General features: G+C 36.7%; 1 protein-coding gene across 3 annotated transcripts in view; it reads right to left on the reverse strand.

The window, feature by feature from the left end:
- Nucleotides 1–271: 271 nt before the first annotated feature.
- Nucleotides 272–18314, reverse strand: part of WWC3 (WWC family member 3) — a 103641-nt gene continuing 85598 nt past the window's right edge. The window contains exons 12-23 of one of the 3 annotated variants that reach the window (XM_032226847.1): nt 16533–16581; nt 12956–13030; nt 12183–12269; nt 11644–11836; nt 11130–11297; nt 10446–10597; nt 7553–7709; nt 7156–7320; nt 6116–6208; nt 4243–4473; nt 1375–1502; nt 272–430 (exon numbers count right to left, since the gene is read on the reverse strand). In XM_032226847.1, the coding sequence (XP_032082738.1) occupies nt 364–430; nt 1375–1502; nt 4243–4473; nt 6116–6208; nt 7156–7320; nt 7553–7709; nt 10446–10597; nt 11130–11297; nt 11644–11836; nt 12183–12269; nt 12956–13030; nt 16533–16581 (1565 nt within the window). In that variant the 3' untranslated portion in view covers nt 272–363. Of the gene's footprint in view, nt 431–1374; nt 1503–4242; nt 4474–6115; nt 6209–7155; nt 7321–7552; nt 7710–10445; nt 10598–11129; nt 11298–11643; nt 11837–12182; nt 12270–12955; nt 13031–16460; nt 16582–18314 lie in introns of all 3 variants that reach the window. The other 2 variants (XM_032226846.1, XM_032226848.1) reach the window with 2 other exon arrangements.

An 18314-nucleotide genomic window follows, 5' to 3' on the forward strand; every position in this document is an offset into this window, starting at 1 on the left:
CTTCCAGCCCTTAAAATAAAATAAACAGCAAAAAAAGAGAGAAAAAACCACCCCTTACACTTTCTGACATGATAGTCTTTTTTTAATATAAAATAAATTGTTTTCAGAGAAATTAGTTTCACAACAAGGAAAACCCAAGCCTTGCTGCAGTCACTAGTAAAAAATATATGTGTATAAGTGTATCTATGTGTGTGTGTGAGGTGTGTGTGTCTGTGTGTGTGTATACACACAGTATATATATACCTTTCTATTTATTTTTTTTACAAAATGTGTATATTAATAATCTTTGCATATTTTTAAAAAATAAACTTAAGTAGTTCAATAACTTCATATTAAAATAAGAAAAGGCAGATAAATACTTCATTATACATCATCAGCTGGCAGAGGTGGGACATTGATCCTTGGCCTTGTAAAAAATGCCATCTTCTCCCTGTCATAGATGGGAAAAATATTGTACAATTATTAACTCATTTACCAAACAAACAAGCAGAATATTATATCATTCAGCCAAAATCAACTCCTAAGATAGCAACATAAGACTAGACAAAATTATAAACAGGTGTTTTGTCCTCAATCATTCCCATATTTGCATAGTCCTACTGGATGCTATCTTAATTACCTCAGAAACTGCACCCAATGTATTTGCATAATTAAGCATAATCTATTAGACTTCAAGAATTCAGGCAAGATAAAAAAATTAAATCAAACTTCAAATTCCAAAATGCCCTCCCTACAGATAGTTTTAATGGTTTATCTTTATTTTGGTGTGTGTACAAATATGTGCATGTATGAAAACTAGAAGATTTAGTATAGAACTAGGAGCAGGAATGGGCTGGTATTACATTTCCCCTCCTTGGTTGACTCAGGATCACTCAGTTAGTCTTGGCCTAAAGTATCTGATTGTATCGTTATGGAGAAAAATTAGCATGAAACATATGACATAAATATGCAAAGTTTATGTGTGTGCATATGTAGACATTATTTGTTTACATAAAAATATCATTAGCTAAATATGTACAAAAAATTTAGATTCATTAGTACTTATAGATACGAATTTGATTTTATATAGTTTATCCGCTTATATCTAAAAGCAGATGCATAGCAGAGTCAAATGTGAAAGTGTACCATGTCTGAGAAGAGCTGTACTCGTGATCAATAAAGTGGTTACTCATACGTATTTGGGTTTTATCACTTCAGACTATAAATGGAAAGTCTTTTGTTTTCATTCATTTTCACTTTTTATTCCATGTAGCCTATGTTTAGAAGGAAATAGTATGTGTAGAAGAAATAAAATAAAGGTGTGCTCTTTTCAATTATGACATTAACTATCATTAAATAGTTTCAAAATAATTTAAACCATTCTTAATAGTTTACCGGAAAGTCTGCACCTGAAGAGGTTCTTTTTTATTTTGACCACGCAGTTGGTATACTTCTTTGGAAGCTTTTTTAAGCAATTTTTCAGCTGCTTGTTGTTGACGATGCTCAAATTTTGTTTGCCTTGTCTAAGGAAGCAGTTAATTCCTTAATTTATTTATTGAATTTATACCACAAATTTCTCTTGGTATAATAAGCAGTCTAGATAGCTTAGAACCATTCAAATAATTACATGAAATATAAAACATTATCCACTAGATCAATGTAATCCATTTAAAAAAAATCAGCATAATTGGCAATCACCGTATTTTTCAGAGTATAAGACACACATTTTTCCCTCAAAAAAGAGGCTGAAAATCTGGGTGCATCTTATACACTGAATATAGCATTTTTGCCTCCCGAAACCCCGCCCCTTCACCAAAATGGCTGTGCAGAGCCTGTAGGAGGCTTTCAGAGAGCTCCTGGGGCCTGGGGAGGGCAGAAATGAGCAAAAAACAGGTCATATTTACTCAATTTTGCCCCCGCAGCCCCCAGAAGCATTCTATAAGCCTCCTAAAGGCTATCCATGCCCTTTTTTCTGACAAAAATGGGCCCATTTTCATGAGGTTTGCAGAGTGCAAAACCTTTTTTTTAATTTGCCTTTTCAAAACCGTAGTGCGTCTTATATTCCGAAAGATAAGGTAACTCTTTTCTGCCATTTTCTTTAGAGTGCAGTTTGTAGCCTGGGACTTGCACTAGGAAGCAACCAAGACTGTATGACACTGATGATATACACTGGTCTAAGTAATTAGGCTGGTTCATAGTGACAGCCAGAGTCCCTCAAATAGTAAAGATCTAAGTTGCTATGGAGTTTTAAGGTCAAGACCAGCATCTTAAATTGTTCTCAATAAGTTACTGACAAGTGGCTATCTTTAAGTACAAGTATCATGTAATCCCTGTATCTTGCACATTGTTATCTCATACTATTTGAGACATTTCAGAAGGGCAGTATAGAGGAAAGAACATTGCAAAACAAGATGCATGTAACCATGGTTAGGTCAGACTGGTTGAGGAAGGATCATGGTTGGTGCACTAGCAGTAAGTTAAACAAATACCACATGCAAATTCAATGACAATGGGGGTTTCCTGGAAAATTCCCAAACTATAAACTATGCTTTCCAGGGAAACGCCACCCCATCCAAAACCAGCTTCACTTCAAACCTCAAGTTAAGCTTTTTCCTACCAACAATGCCTCCAATATTTTCTAGATTTATTTACTTATTTAGAGAATTTATATGGTCATCCACTCACTTTCAGTGACTCTGGGCAGCTTACAAAAAATAAAAACCCAATCTACCCCTTTTTATTTTCCAGATTTAATGTCAACTTGAAACATATGAAGATTAGCGGACCTTTAATTATATCTATTTTTAGTGGATTATGACATTCAATATTTAGTAACTTTAAGGGTTTTAAGGAAGTAACAGCTGGAAGAAGGGGTGCCATAACTATCACCTTCATGACATATGGCTGGTTATCTAAGGGACTGCTTATCTTTGACTATTTCTGCCCATCCTATATGATTGGACAAAATGCACATGCTTTAGGTCCCATCTACAATTATCTATTAGAAATGTCATCTATTGCAACTTTTCTGCTGCAGTACCCATTGTTTGGAACAGCACCTCCCCTGCCCTCGAGATCCATCAAGTTCCCACTCTGACAATGTTTAACAAATCTTTGAAAACCTGATTATTACCTAGGCCTTGTGATAGGATAGGTGTCAATAGCATTTTATTGATGAGGGGGAAATGGAGGTTTTTTGGTTAATCCTTCTAACTGCTCTTACTATTTTTAATATGGCATACTGCTCAGAATCTTATGTAGTTGAGTGGCCTTTTAAATTTAATAAATAGATAAATAAATGAGCACTGTGTTTCAAAATGCATAGAAAGACAGCATTATGCACAGCAAAAAAATGGACATTTGTTCAGCAATTTGTCTAACAGAGCCATTCCTAATATCAACTTTTCCTAATTTGTTGCTATGGGCCTAAATCTCTATTAAACTTTATATCAATGGAAAATTCAATGTTCCACTCTTTTTTTTGCCAGCGGATCTGTTACAACTAAAATTATACTCACTGTTAAAGCTATATTTAAGAAATGAAAATGCATGAAAGTACTAGTAAAAAATCCCTCCTCCCACAAAACAATGTAACACAAATTCAGCTATCCTATAATCATTTTGATACAAATCTCTATTTAGGATTTTAGGATGTAGATCTGAAACGTATACATTACTAGATGTAAATCCACCCTCTCAAACATAAAGACTATCTTATATTATCTGAAAAGAATTATGAATCCAAATAGATTTCTAAATAGCTCCACATATTTTAAAAAACATCTTTAAACATTAAAAATCTGATAAAAACAGATTTTTATCAGACTATTTCAATATAAGTGCTCGTGTAGTTTGACATTGGTTTTATTTTCTACTTCTTTGTAAGTGCAGAAGCAGTTTTCCACATACTCCAAGGATGGTTTGTTTTTTAATCTTATTCTGGAGTGTTCCATACCAGTAGACTTAGCAGCAGATATGAATGACTGAGAAAGAGAAGAGAATGCCCTATTTTATATTTTGAGGGAGGAGGGGGTATCTAAATAAACTTCTTCCAGAAGTAAAAATCTGCCTAAACAATTTAAATCCTATTTTTCCCTTGCTTGATACAATAGCATTACTTCAAACTGTTACATTGTTTATATATGCTCTTCAATAATTTATTAAATATTTATAGAAATTAAACATTACAAATCTGATTTCTGTATCTCATTGCTGTATGAATAATGAAAACAAGCTGTACTAAATGTTCAGATGATTCCATACCTGCCTTTCTGCTTCCTTCAGCAAATTTCGGAATCGTTCATCACGAATGACCCAGTGAGGCAGATCAGTTTGACCACTAAGCTGGGCATCCTCCAGACGCTGCCGCAATTCTCTTAGAATAGATAATTCCTCATTTAAGTGTCTCTGCCTTGTTCTTGATGCCTGAAGATCCAGCTCCAGGTCTAGGGAAGTCCTTTCCATAAGATCAGCCAAAGATGATCTACATGAATGCTACAATAATATAAAAATTATGGCAATGCCTCTAACCATCTTAGAAAGAACTGTAAGGATCTAAACTATTTCACAGGTATAAAACTGTTGCAAAATAGTGAGCAAAAATAATAGGAGAAAATTGATTCAGTTAGGTTCAGTCAGAAATTGGTCCACTATAGGTTAAATGCAATAACTTTAAACCACATATACACAATTAGGAGCTGGCACATATTCTCTTCACCATGTCTTACATTAAGACTTTTTTCCTTTCCTTCTTAGTTTAATTTTATACTTACATTTGCACTGACATAATCCCAATTAAAGCTAACGGGAATTTATCATGAAATTGCTGGATTAAATTTCAAGAAATGTTGAAGCACTGGAAGAAGGCTCCTCTTTACTCAGGACAAATGAAAGTTTCAGAAAAACTAAAATATGATATTTTACAAATATAAAGTCACTGCATTATTTGATTTGTTCATAAAATATGTCTAATGTATACAATTGATAAATTAAACCATATCATAATTTTAAAGTTTCATACATGTTATTAAATTTATTTTTTAATTTTTTTACTTCAAGTTGATACACTTTAAAAAATGAAGCATTTTTAATGTCTGCTTTTTAGGAGAAATCAGCATACAACTGTTTTAAAAACAGTTTATCTATGTTATAGTATAAACATATGGAAAATGGAAAAGGAACCAAGGTTCAAAGTATATAATGTTACATGATACATAGTATTACAGAAGTTTTCCATTTTATTTTTTAATCTGAGGTAGTATCTACTGTCAGGTTTAGCTTCTATTTATCCTTATTTTAAATTTTATTGTGCCTTATAAAAACTGAATTTTTATCTCTCATGTCTACCTATTCCTATGTGATTTCTAATTTGGTGTATGTATTTATTCTTAACCATTTTATGCACTATTTAAAAAAGTATTAGGAAATATTTTCTACTATTATTCCATAATTTTTCAGAAAACAAAATAAAATAGTAAAAAAAAACCACAATCCTTTGTATCTCTACTTGTAATCCATATTTCAAATGGATGCATGGATGGATAAAATTTTATTTCTGATTGCTTATATTTGGCATAATGTTTATCATCAGCCTTCCTTAACTTGTAACTCCTCTCTGTGTATCCAGTATGGCAGTTAAGCATTCTCACTGGGCATATAAGCAATATTTCTTTGTCTTGCAAACTGCAAAATGAATTTGCAAAAAACACTGATCTTACCAAAAATATTAAAGCATGGATTACTGTTCTTCAATTGTGGTTTTATATAAGACTTGTCTTCCTCAGCCTAATGTCCGAGCTAGCTTCTGTAGGCAGCTAACAAAGACACTTTTTGAATCTTCTTGATACCAATATTATTCAAGACATTATCTAGCTACTGAACATATATTTAAATAATTAACTCAATAAAAAGACGTGGCTATCATCTGGCCTTCTTTTAACAATGACAGAATAATTTACACAAAGTAATGAAGTCTAATCAAATATATAATAAAAGTGTTACAGTATTAACAATAAAAAAAAGTTATATGCGACAAATAAAACACAGCAACAAATAATGAACAATCTTATTGCAAGTCTTTATGATTAACTATATGAGCATAATCTATAACATTTATTATGATCACACTATTAAATACCTGCTTATAACGCAGCGTACGCCTTTCCAAAGTATTCCGTATAAAAGGTGACTTTCTTTGCAAAGTGGAACTGTCACTATCACTACGATATAGCTGAAAGAAAGATATGAAACACTGATTATAGTCAATCTTAATACAATTCAAAGTTAAAAAACAATAATTTTATTATCATCCACATTAATTTGAAATGATTTCCTTTAGATAATATGATGCAAATTTTAGTTTTATCATTCTTGTATTGTCTAGCATTGATTCATCACTAGCAACAACAACAAAAATCAGAATTGTTTTCAAAAAACAAATTAAAAATCAATGAAATAATTGAATTGGAAATGGGTGCAATTCTGCCCCATCTATATTTTTCCTTAGCTGCAGGAACCTCTTTCTCTGATCAGCTGAGGAAAATGACTATTGTCCTATAGGTGTGGCGCAAATAAGGAATGATATTTTCAGAAGCAGACTCTGCAATAACTTTCCCATGAAAAATTTCATCAGCAAAGTAATGATACTGGAAGATATAAGCAATGCTTATGACAACAATGAAAATCCTCAGAAGGAAAAATATAAACAGCTGGGCAAAATATAGGCAAAAATTACCTGTAATGAATGCAACCTGTGCTATGGGTTAATACTTAATACATAATACTTGTTAACTGAATTATGTTTTGCACTTTGGAAGATCGTGCTTTGTATAAAAAACCCACTGTCTAATATAAAACAATCCAGGTTTTTGAAAAATCTGCAATGGCATTGTCTTTCACCATTCTGGTTAGAGTTGATATGAACTGGAATGCACAAGCATGAACAGGGTAGCAAACTCTATACACTGACTTGTTCAAAGAGATTTCAAAGAGATTATCCAGATATTTCATTGCACATATATAGTAAAAAAAAAAAGCTTTTGTAGATAGCTTGGCTTGCATTAATTAATGGGGAAAAGTTCCTGAAAATATGTATTCTGCTGATAGATCATTTACACAAATTTTAGACAGAATTATTTAGCATTCCAAATGACTTTTACTATGAAATTTTCTACTCACTCGGCAAATATATTGACTTCGTGCACCAGGTGAAAATGTCTGTGAGCGAACAATAGTATTATTACGAACAAATGCAGAACCACGGGAGCGACGGCCTAGTCTGTTTTTATGAGGCAAAACCATTTCTTCAGGAAAAAGATCTTCTGTATTAGTCTCCTTGTCCACCTATAGTAACAATCAAAATCTTAATATGTTTGTTCACAAAGAAAGCACAAGTATTTTAGGGAGTAATTTTAAAGTAATTAATCCATTACTATACCCCTACTTATAATAAAAATCAAATTCATAGTACTTTCTTTCCTAAAAAGAAGAAAATACCCATTCATGATTTAAATAAAAAATCCAGGCCAAGTCTCATAAAGATGTAGGAAAAACTGTAACAGTTATATTTACTTGCCTTTAAAGTTGGAGCTGGAATTTTTCCAGAAATACATTGATTTGTTTGAGAGGCAAAAATAGGAATCTGCAATGATTCACCACAATAGGAGTCCAAGTGATAACTGGACTGCATACAATTACTACATCCACTATCAACTGATTCTGCTTGCCAGCTTCTGCAGAGGAAATATTTTAAACTGTTTTATTGATTATTTGATTTATTTTATGAAATTCAGTAACTGATGATCTAAATGAGCAATAGGTAACTTAGAGAAAATCAGAACAGTCAAACCATTTAAAATCAGCCACCAAGGGGTGAGAAATTTATATATAAGCGAAAATAAGATTTATATATTGGATAATAAACTAAACCAGTCAATTGGAGGCATAAGCCTTTCCTAGGAAGATATTCAAGTGGTGGCCATCATAATTGAAAAGATCTTATGTTGTAATCACAGCCTTAATATACCTGGCAGAGCAGGTCAGAAAGGTTGATTTCTATATAGTTCTAACAAATATGCAATCTTTGTTTCTAGATTCCTCAGATATGAAATCAAAATCAATAGGATGCGTTCTTTATGTTCACATAAGTATTTACTGCTTACATATGTATTTTTCAAATGTATAGCATGCTATTCACCGTATATACTCGAGTATAGGCCGACCCGAATATAAGCCGAGGCACCTAATTTTACCACAAAAACCTGGAAAAGTTATTGACTCGAGTATAAGCCTAGGATGGGAAATGCAGCAGCTACCGGTAAATTTCAAAAATAAAAATAGATACCAATAATGTTTTTGAATATTTATTTCCTCCCCTGGAGTGGGGAGGAATTGGGGATTTCATAGTATCCTTCCCCTGGAGTGGGGAGGATTTGGGGGATTTCATAGTATCCTTCCCCTGGAGTGGGGAGGGAATGTGGATTTCATAGTATCCTACCCCTGGAGTGGGGAGGATTTGGGGGATTTCATAGTATCCTTCCCCTGGAGTGGGGAGGATTTGGGGGATTTCATAGTATCCTTCCCCTGGAGTGGGGAGGGAATGTAGATTTCATAGTATCCTTCCCCTGGAGTGGGGAGGATTTGGGGATTTCATAGTATCCTACCCCTGTAGTGGGGAGGGAATGTGGATTTCATAGTATCCTACCCCTGGAGTGGGGAGGATTTGGGGGATTTCATAGTATCCTACCCCTGGAGTGGGGAGGGAATGTGGATTTCATAGTATCCTACCCCTGGAGTGGGGAGGATTTGGGGGATTTCATAGTATCCTTCCCCTGGAGTGGGGAGGGAATGTAGATTTCATAGTATCCTTCCCCTGGAGTGGGGAGGATTTGGGGGATTTCATAGTATCCTTCCCCTGGAGTGGGGGGGGGAATGTAGATTTCATAGTATCCTTCCCCTGGAGTGGGGAGGATTTGGGGATTTCATAGTATCCTACCCCTGTAGTGGGGAGGAATTGGGGATTTTGCAGTATCCTACCCCTGGAGTGGGGAGATTTGGGGATTTCATAGTATCCTTCCCCTGGCAGGCTAGGAAATGGAATGAACGAGGGGGCAGGCAGGGGAGGGAAACGGAACGAATAAGTGGCCAGGCAGGCTAGCAAATGGAATGAACGAGGGGGCAGGCAGGGGAGGGAAACGAAACGAATAAGTGGCCAGGCAGGCTAGCAAATGGAATGAACGAGGGGGCAGGCAGGGGAGGGAAACGGAACGAATAAGTGGCCAGGCAGGCTAGGAAATGGAATGAACGAGGGGGCAGGCAGGGGAGGGAAACGAAACGAATAAGTGGCCAGGCAGGCTAGCAAATGGAATGAACGAGGGGGCAGGCAGGGGAGGGAAACGAAACGAATAAGTGGCCAGGCAGGCTAGCAAATGGAATGAACGAGGGGGCAGGCAGGGGAGGGAAACGGAACGAATAAGTGGCCAGGCAGGCTAGCAAATGGAATGAACGAGGGGGCAGGCAGGGGAGGGAAACGAAACGAATAAGTGGCCAGGCAGGCTAGCAAATCGAATGAACGAGGGGGCAGGCAGGGGAGGGAAACGGAACGAATAAGTGGCCAGGCAGGCTAGCAAATGGAATGAACGAGGGGGCAGGCAGGGGAGGGAAACGAAACGAATAAGTGGCCAGGCAGGCTAGCAAATGGAATGAACGAGGGGGCAGGCAGGGGAGGGAAACGGAACGAATAAGTGGCCAGGCAGGCTAGCAAATGGAATGAACGAGGGGGCAGGCAGGGGAGGGAAACGAAACGAATAAGTGGCCAGGCAGGCTAGGAAATGTAATGAACGAGGACAGGCAGGGGAGGGAAACGGAATGAATGAGTGGCCAGGCAGGCTAGGAAACGGAATGAATGAGCGGGCGGGCGGGCGGGCGGGCAGGCGAGGAAACAGTCCAGCGGATGGAGCAGAAGCAGCCCCGGGGCTCCGCTACCGCTCCCCGCATTTTTCTGGACGGGGTCTCGCAGGAAGGAATCCCCTCCTCCTCCAACAGGCAACAGCACTGCCGGATCCAGTTGTAGACTCGAGTATAAGCCGAGCCGGCTTTTTTCAGCCCAAAAAGTGGGCTGAAAAACTCGGCTTATACTCGAGTATATACGGTATTCTATATTTAAAATTAAATTTTTGTTCAAACATACATGAACTCATGTTGGCTCAGAAAAGAGTATGGATTTGCGTACTTCTTAAGTTCAACACAAAGGCTAAAACATTTTAAGTCTGTTTCAGCTACAAATACTTAAGATACTTCCTACAATAAAGAGGGAAAGTCATGCTAGGATTAATTGTATATATTTAGGATTCATTTCAAAATATCAAGCATCAGAAATGGAATCAGCTTTAGGAAACTAGAGATGGACATATATGGCTGTCCAATGTCTGCACATTCTTATTGTATGTATTCTTCACAATATAAGGTACCTCTCTGACACAGCTTCTCCTTGATCTTCTTTTTGTTCCATCTGTTGTATTTCCTCTTCTGTATACTCCAGTTTTACTCTCTCTTCTGCAAGCTCTCTCTCGACAGCTTCCAGTTGAGCTGTGGTCCTAGCTAAAAGAACAGTCACAGCATCCTAGAGAAGAAAGGACAGTTCAGATTGAATTATTCCTATTTTATTTATATGTGAGCTGGAACTAATATTTTCAAAACATAGTAACAATGACCGAGTTCATATGTGCCCAAAAGGGTCTTAAATCAGTAAATATGCAATATATTCTACACTTTGGGAAATTCTCATAAGGGTGCCATTTCATTCTGAATTCCAAAAGATATCTCTTCCTGCTGTATTTTTTCGTTGCCTTACACTGTTTCCAGAACAAATAGGCTTATTTTCTTAAATTCAGATCTCAAATATAGCATCTAGAATGATTCATACACTTCAAAATAACCTAAACATGACCAGAAAATTCAAAATGGATGCATAGACAGAACATAATCACACTTGTAGCATGACCAGAAGATCAATGCAGTTAAACAGTTCCAGTGATAATAAAGAAATTTCATCAATGCAACTTTTTGTCAATAGCCTCATTCAGACATATCTTCCTTTAGTATTAAATATCACAAAAGCATAGAAACACAAGAAAAAATATATATGACTATACCATTTTCATTATATTTTCATTTTCAACAGAATGAGAAGCACTTTCTTCACGCTTAGGTTGTTCTTTTTTTTGTTCACATTCTGAACCAATGAAGGTCTGAACAGGATACCAGCAAAGCTGCATCTCACTAGCACTCTCATAGTTAGCTAGGCTGATCTGAGCAATGCCCTGTGAACATAATGCAAAATGTGTCAATGTATCATAGAAAACATTTCTATTGCAAAATTATTTCTTTTAATTAAAAAACATTAGCATCAATATTTAAGGAATACTCATCACATTCTGTTTGAGTAACCTCATTGCCTAACATTTCTCTAGAGATGATATTTCACATCTAATTCTAATAAATTAACTTTGATTTTTCATGTTGATAGGGATATGTAAAACATTTTCAGTGTAAAATGTTTCCAGCTCAAAAAAAAAAAAATCTGTGTTAAGTTTGAAACCTTTGCTTCAACCCTGAAATGGGTTTTTCTGACCATTCTGGAACATTTCATGGAAAGGAATCCCTTACCAATAATTCTTCTTGTTGGTGCTGGCCAAGTGAACAAATGTAAAGTTGCAGCGCTTTGAGTTTTAAGATATTTGATTGTACAGGAATCTGAAAGACTTCATTAAATATTAACGAAGCCTGGAATTCCAAAGCCTTAGAGCAATATGTGGTTGTTGTGCCTGACTCAACAGATGGTAAGTATATTCTCACATGTCTGGAAAAAAAGGAAAAACTCCTATATAGTAGAAGTATCAATAAAATATATGAAATATATATAAATACGTTTTCTTTTTATCTTTTAAAATGATCATTACAGCATTGCACTGAAAAGGCCTGTAATTATTTTGCATGTGCTAAAGCAATAATATTTGGTAATCAATATGATACAAATGCTGGCAATTCTGGATGCCTACAAGTAGTCCTTGACTTATGACCACAATTTGGACCAGAATTTCTGTTGCTAAGAAATGCAATTGTCACTTGATGGTGCATAATCACATATCTTGACATTTGATAGGATTAAAAAGGCAGTGTTAGAATAATGTACAATCTCAACGTACATTTTACAGCCTTCTTTCATGGCAAAGCCAGTAAAATTCTTCAGCTGCAACACATGGACAAGGAGACACTCACTTCCACTGTCATGCCTGAAAAACAAGGTAACTGTTAACTCTATTCTCAAACATACAAGCCATAAAGATTTATATAAGGCCTATTTTTGTTTTTATATAACTGATATATCATATATTTATAATGAATCATATTGCTATAATGACAGCACTATATTACAATATAAACTTTAAAATAGCAACAACTTAAAATTACTAATTTAATTTAAAATGCCTCTTCATTTTAGCAGACGTATAGCTAGCAGAACTTATAAGCAATTCTAGTCATTCTCACAAATCCGGGGAACTGATTAATTTGGCCATTTAAAGATAGTATTTATGTGATAAACCATAAAACAAACCATATTCTGGGCTAGGTGGGGATTTTCTTTTAGCCCCATACTTTTTTCCCCAAAAAATTAAAGTAGCAATGATAAGATAGCCCAGAAGATGTACATTCACTACTCACAAATGTTCCTAAATGTTTATTTTATTTATTTAGGGAATTTATATTGCTACCTATTCACACATGGCAACTCAAGGAGGCTTACACAATATAAAACCTCATGTAAAAACAATGAAACTAATAATAGAAGAGTCATATAATAAATATAATGAAATCATATATAATATGATATAATACAATATAATATGATTATAATAAAATAATAAAATGTTGTCTGTTTTGTCATATAATTAGTACTGACCAATGCATATATACTCACAGAAATCCAACCTGCACTTTGGGCTCTTCATTAGTGACACCATCACTATAAAGTGATTCTTCAACATCTTCATTTCTATATAAGAATTTAAAAAATTAATAACTTGTCGCTACAGTAGTACTCTGTCATCATATAATAATACTATACTACTACTACTACTACTACTACTACTACTACTACTACTACTACTACATAATACTACAATAATACTAGCTAATAAGTACAAAAAAAAACCCTTCTTCTGCTTTCTATATTATATGACAAACTTTAGTCAAACTCAAATCTTAAAAGACATTGTTGAATTCTATGGCATGTAATAAGTCCACATGTGATTACCGTATATACTCGAGTATAGGCCGAGTTTTTCAGCCCACTTTTTGGGCTGAAAAAAGCTGCCTCGGCTTATACTCGAGTCAGTGAAAAATTTGCCCAAATGGAGGAGAAAAAGGGGCGCCCCTTTTTCTCCTCCATTTCGGGACCCAGTGGAAGTTCTCTGCGCGAGGTGAAATGGCCGGCAGCAGCCTCACTCTCCTGCCGTGGCTTCCGTTTCAGTCGCGCAGAGAACTTCCACTCGCTTCCCGGGCTTGTGTTCTGATGAGGGGGAAAGAGAGGACTTTCCTTACGCCCGCATGAGAGCTGGACGTAAGGACTTTACCCCATTGATGAGGCGGGCGGCGCGGATTGTAGCAAGGACGGCCGCCGATCGCAGCCTGGCTGCGCTGGCGGGGACGGGCGGGGCGGGGTGGGATGAGACTCCCCACTCGCCAAGATGGTAGGACTCCAAGTCCCATCCCCTCCACCCGTCCCCACCAGCGCAGCCCCTGCCGCATCAGCCGGAATCTAATTTCCCCCTCATCAGAGCTCGGCGCGGATTGTAGCAAGGACGGCCGCCAATCGCAGCCCGATTGCGCCAGGGGGTTCCGCTGGTTGAAAGAAAGTCCTTCTTTGCACCAAGCGCTTTTCCCTCCCAACTAATTATAACTAATTATATTAATTAGATAGATCAGTGTTTCTCCACCTTGAAGACTTGAAAATATGTGGACTTCAACTCCCAGAATTCTGGGAGTTGAAGTCCACACACTTTCAAGTCTCCAAGGTGGAGAAACACTGAGATAGATGATCCACGGTGTTTATTTTTGGAAAAAAGCGCCTCCTGCTCTGGACTGCTGGGAACGCGATCGCGTCTCTCTCTCTCTCTCTTCCCCCCACCCCCGGCTGTTCCCACCCGGGAATGTTCTGGCGGGCTAGGCGGAGGGTGCGTGTGCGTGCATGTGTGTCAAGGGTGGGGAGGCTAAGAGGGCGAGGTGAGATCCTGGCGGGGACCGCATTTCACCCGCCGAGCTTCCTTTTCCCCCGTCTTTTCCTCCGCTCGCCGACTTCCTTTCTCCCGTGGCTGACAGGTGGGTGGGTTTCCCTCCTCCTCCTCCCTGCTGGACGTGGATCTGCGGCGTGGGTGGCCGTCCTTGTTGCCCGCCGGCAGCAGGTCGCGGCAAAGAGAGGGAGAGAGAGAGAAATGCCGCCGCTCCCCGGCTCGCCTCTTTTTCCCGGGATCGCCGTGATGCTTTGAGTTTTCCTTCTGCGGAGGTGGGGTGGAAAGAAGAAGAAGTGGGGCCCTTCCCCGCTTCTTCTCGGACTACCTAAGCGTTGGGTGCGCTGTCCCCATCTGGGAAAGTAGTGCTGACTCATCAGGTGTCTGGGAACGGGTGGGGCTGAGGAGCGGCTGGGGGTGGGGGGTGTTTTACAAAGGGATGAGGTGGACTGAATTACCCCCTTGTATCTGCTGCCTTGTTTAGTGATTGTTTTGTTTGCAGCTATAATGATGGTGAAAAAGACCTGTAAAGCAAAGGAAAACTGAATAGGATCCTCAGCCCAGTCACAGTTTCATTTAACAACCATTTAATGACCAAGATACTAGTCCCAGTTATGTTCACTAAATAAGGATTATCTGTAAACTGTTCTTTTGGTATCCACGTATGCAAAAGACTGATAGCTGTAGGAGATGACCAAGCTGAGCCCAAGGGAAGGGTCAAACACATCAATGGCCAACGTAATTGTTTCAGGGTTCATTTTATTTACACCAAATATAATTCATTTAAGAAATTGGACAGCACATCCTTTATTAGTTTCAAATTCTTTCTTTAAAGATATCCATGGTGGAATGTAACATGCTGAAAGCAACAGTGGCAATGGGATGCTTTTGTGGCCCTTTGGGATAACCAAGAAATAAGTGTGTGTGTGTGTGTGTGTGTGTGTGTCAGAGAAGAATTTTTAACACAGGTATGTTGTACATGCATACATTTGGACAAACTTTGCAGAAATCTCCTCTTTTTTAAGTTTTATTTGGCATCATTCAATAGAGAAAAGTCTGAAAATGAAGCTGCATGCTACTGTAGGAGTCCAACAGTTTAGCAAATAAAAAGAGAACTTAGTGTTCCAGGGAGATGAATTTAAACTGCATGGAGATGAGGTGAGTGAAGTATTTCATTGAATACACCGGTATTGTGTGATAATAATTTGTTATCCAGAGCAAATTTTTACAATGGCTACTGTATATTTAATGGGCACAGGCAGGCTGTATATGTTATTCAATGGGCAATGGCAGGCTGTAATTAATGGACACAGGACAGGCTGTATATTCAATGGGCACAGGCAGGACACTGGTAGAATGTATATTATGAGCCTATGAGTTTTGAAGGATTTTAACTCGTGTTTTAGCTTGGTTGCTGAATGAGCTAAGGTTTTTGTACTTTTAAAGTTATTGTTGATACCATATTGTTTTTATTGACCCTCTTTTCCACTTACAGAGCTAGTTTACTGTTTTTCTTTGAAATAAATATTCAAAAACATTATTGGTATCTATTTTTATTTTTGAAATTTACCGGTAGCTGCTGCATTTCCCACCCTAGGCTTATACTCGAGTCAATAACTTTTCCAGTTTTTTGTGGTAAAATTAGGTGCCTCGGCTTATATTCGGATCGACCTATACTCGAGTATATACGGTAACCTAATATCTAAACTTTATTTACTGGCAACTACCATATATGGTTATTTTGCAAAAAAAAAAAAATTAGTATGTTGATGCCCAGATATACAAGACAAGCATCAAAAATAATTTTAAACATTGAGGCATGTGCTATTCCCAGTTTTAAATAGGTACAGTAGAAAAGCTTAGGGATGTGGAGGCTTAGTGGCTAAGGTCGGCAGTTCAAATCCCTAGTGCCACATAATGGAGTGAGCTCCCATTACTTGTCCTAGCTTCTGCCAAACTAGCAGTTCGAAAGCATGTAAAAATGCAAGTAGAAAAATAGGAACCATCTTTGGTGGGAAGGTATCAGTGTTCTGTGCGCTTTCAGCATTTAGTCATGCCGGCCACATGTTAAAAGATTTTATTTGCCATTAATCTTATCCATTAGAAGATAAAAAGATCTTCATCAAGTATTTTTGAGGGGAATTTTTAAGGGGAATTAAATATAATTCCATTTTACAGATATTTGTACAACCTGACCTTTTGCTTAAAGCTTCAAATACGCCACTGTCACTAGCCAGTGAATAATTGGACAGACATGCTGAGACTCGCCTGGATCTCCTTTCCAATCTTCTAGTACTATCTTCACGTAACGTCACAGCTACAACATGGAAAAGAGTAAAGATAAGTTACACTGAAGGTTTATTTATTGGATTTATCCTCTCCTTTCCATTTGTAAAGCATAAATAAAGGCAGAATACATAATACTCCCTCTTCCTATTTTCTCTTCATCAACAATACTGTGAGCTGAGTTGAGCTGTGCGACAATGTACAGTGACAGTGACCACCCTAAGTAACTAAGCCAATTTCCAGTCTAAGGGAAGACTCAAACTATTTTTACATCTGTGAACAAAAAATCAGTCCATCCAGTTTACTAATACAAATATATTAAATGTGACTTATGTCTATTGAAATCTTAACACACACTTAAATTTACGTCTGAATACTTTTAATTGAGTCTTGAGCATATGCTTGCATGACTACCCTTCAATTCACTCCAAATTAAAAAGATAATACATATTGCTAAAATAAAACTTAAGGAAAGTATTTATAAACTATTAACAATTTAACATGAGTATAGTCCACTAGTATATAGAAAATCATTGGGTGCATTCAGATTATATAAACTATCCAACACCTATTCACAATCCTTTATGATTCTCTTTATGATTGTTAACAGATTGATTAATGCTAATTGTGTTATTGATCTATGACTTCTCCCTTCACTAACGAGAGAAACAAATCTAGAATAACCCATTAGATTTATATTCAGGTTGGCAATGAATGGAAATCAGAACAAACAGCACAATAATGTTTCAGTCAATGACCAAGAAATATGACACAAGGACCCTTAAGCAAGCTACTAATGCGAATTATATACGTGCAGCATTAAGAGGAGCCAACAAGTGAAATCAAACACCAAAAGTATGATTCTCATATAATTCAAAAGTAATTATGTGCATTTGTTTCAATTCAATTATAATTATATCAAGTGTTTTTTAAAGCTATCTACCTATGCCTGTTTTTAATGAGATAATCATGTCAATTATCATTTTAAATATTTTCATGGTAAATTATTTTGTTGAAAGTTGCATGAAAATAATTATGCCATAAAAATGCGAAATATTTTTAAGATCAGTAACAAAACAGTAAGCAAACTTTTGATATATTGCACAATGCAAATAAAGAAAATATGTTGTCATTTTATTCTTCAGGATTTTAATTTTCTAGTCTACCTACAGTTGTTCTAGTCAAACTGAACCCTGTCAGTTTCCCATCTTGGCAAAGCCAGCTAGTGTTGCCAGGAATATATTAATATGGAGTTTATTTCTATAAATAAATTATGTTTAATTACTTTATATAATAGCTATAAATTATATATATTATTATTTCAGATTGCTAGTCTTTTAAATGTAAGATTTTATTTATCTTACTGCAAGAAAGTTTAAATATTTGAGATAATTTTGTAATACAATTCTACTTATTTTCTTGCCATACAAAATGTTTGTGTCTATTTTCAGTTTTTAAAAAGAGGATGCTCTTAACACAGAATCAAATTCTATAACTGTGATGTTCTGATGTTTGTCCAGGTCAGTGGTTCTCAACCTTCCCAATGCCATGACCCTTTTAATACAGTTCCTCATGTTGTGGTGACCCCCAATCATAAAACTATTTTCGTTGCTACTTCATAACTGTAATTTTGCAATTTTCCAACGGTCTTAGGTGACCCCTGTGAAAGGGTTGTTCGACCCCCCAAAAGGGTCACGACCCACAGGTTGAGAACCACTGGTCTAAGTTAAAGTATTGAAGAAAATAATATTGCTATCTTGTTTC

This window comes from Thamnophis elegans, chromosome 11 (assembly GCF_009769535.1).
Source record: "Thamnophis elegans isolate rThaEle1 chromosome 11, rThaEle1.pri, whole genome shotgun sequence".
NCBI classification, from domain to species: Eukaryota; Metazoa; Chordata; class Lepidosauria; order Squamata; family Colubridae; genus Thamnophis; species Thamnophis elegans.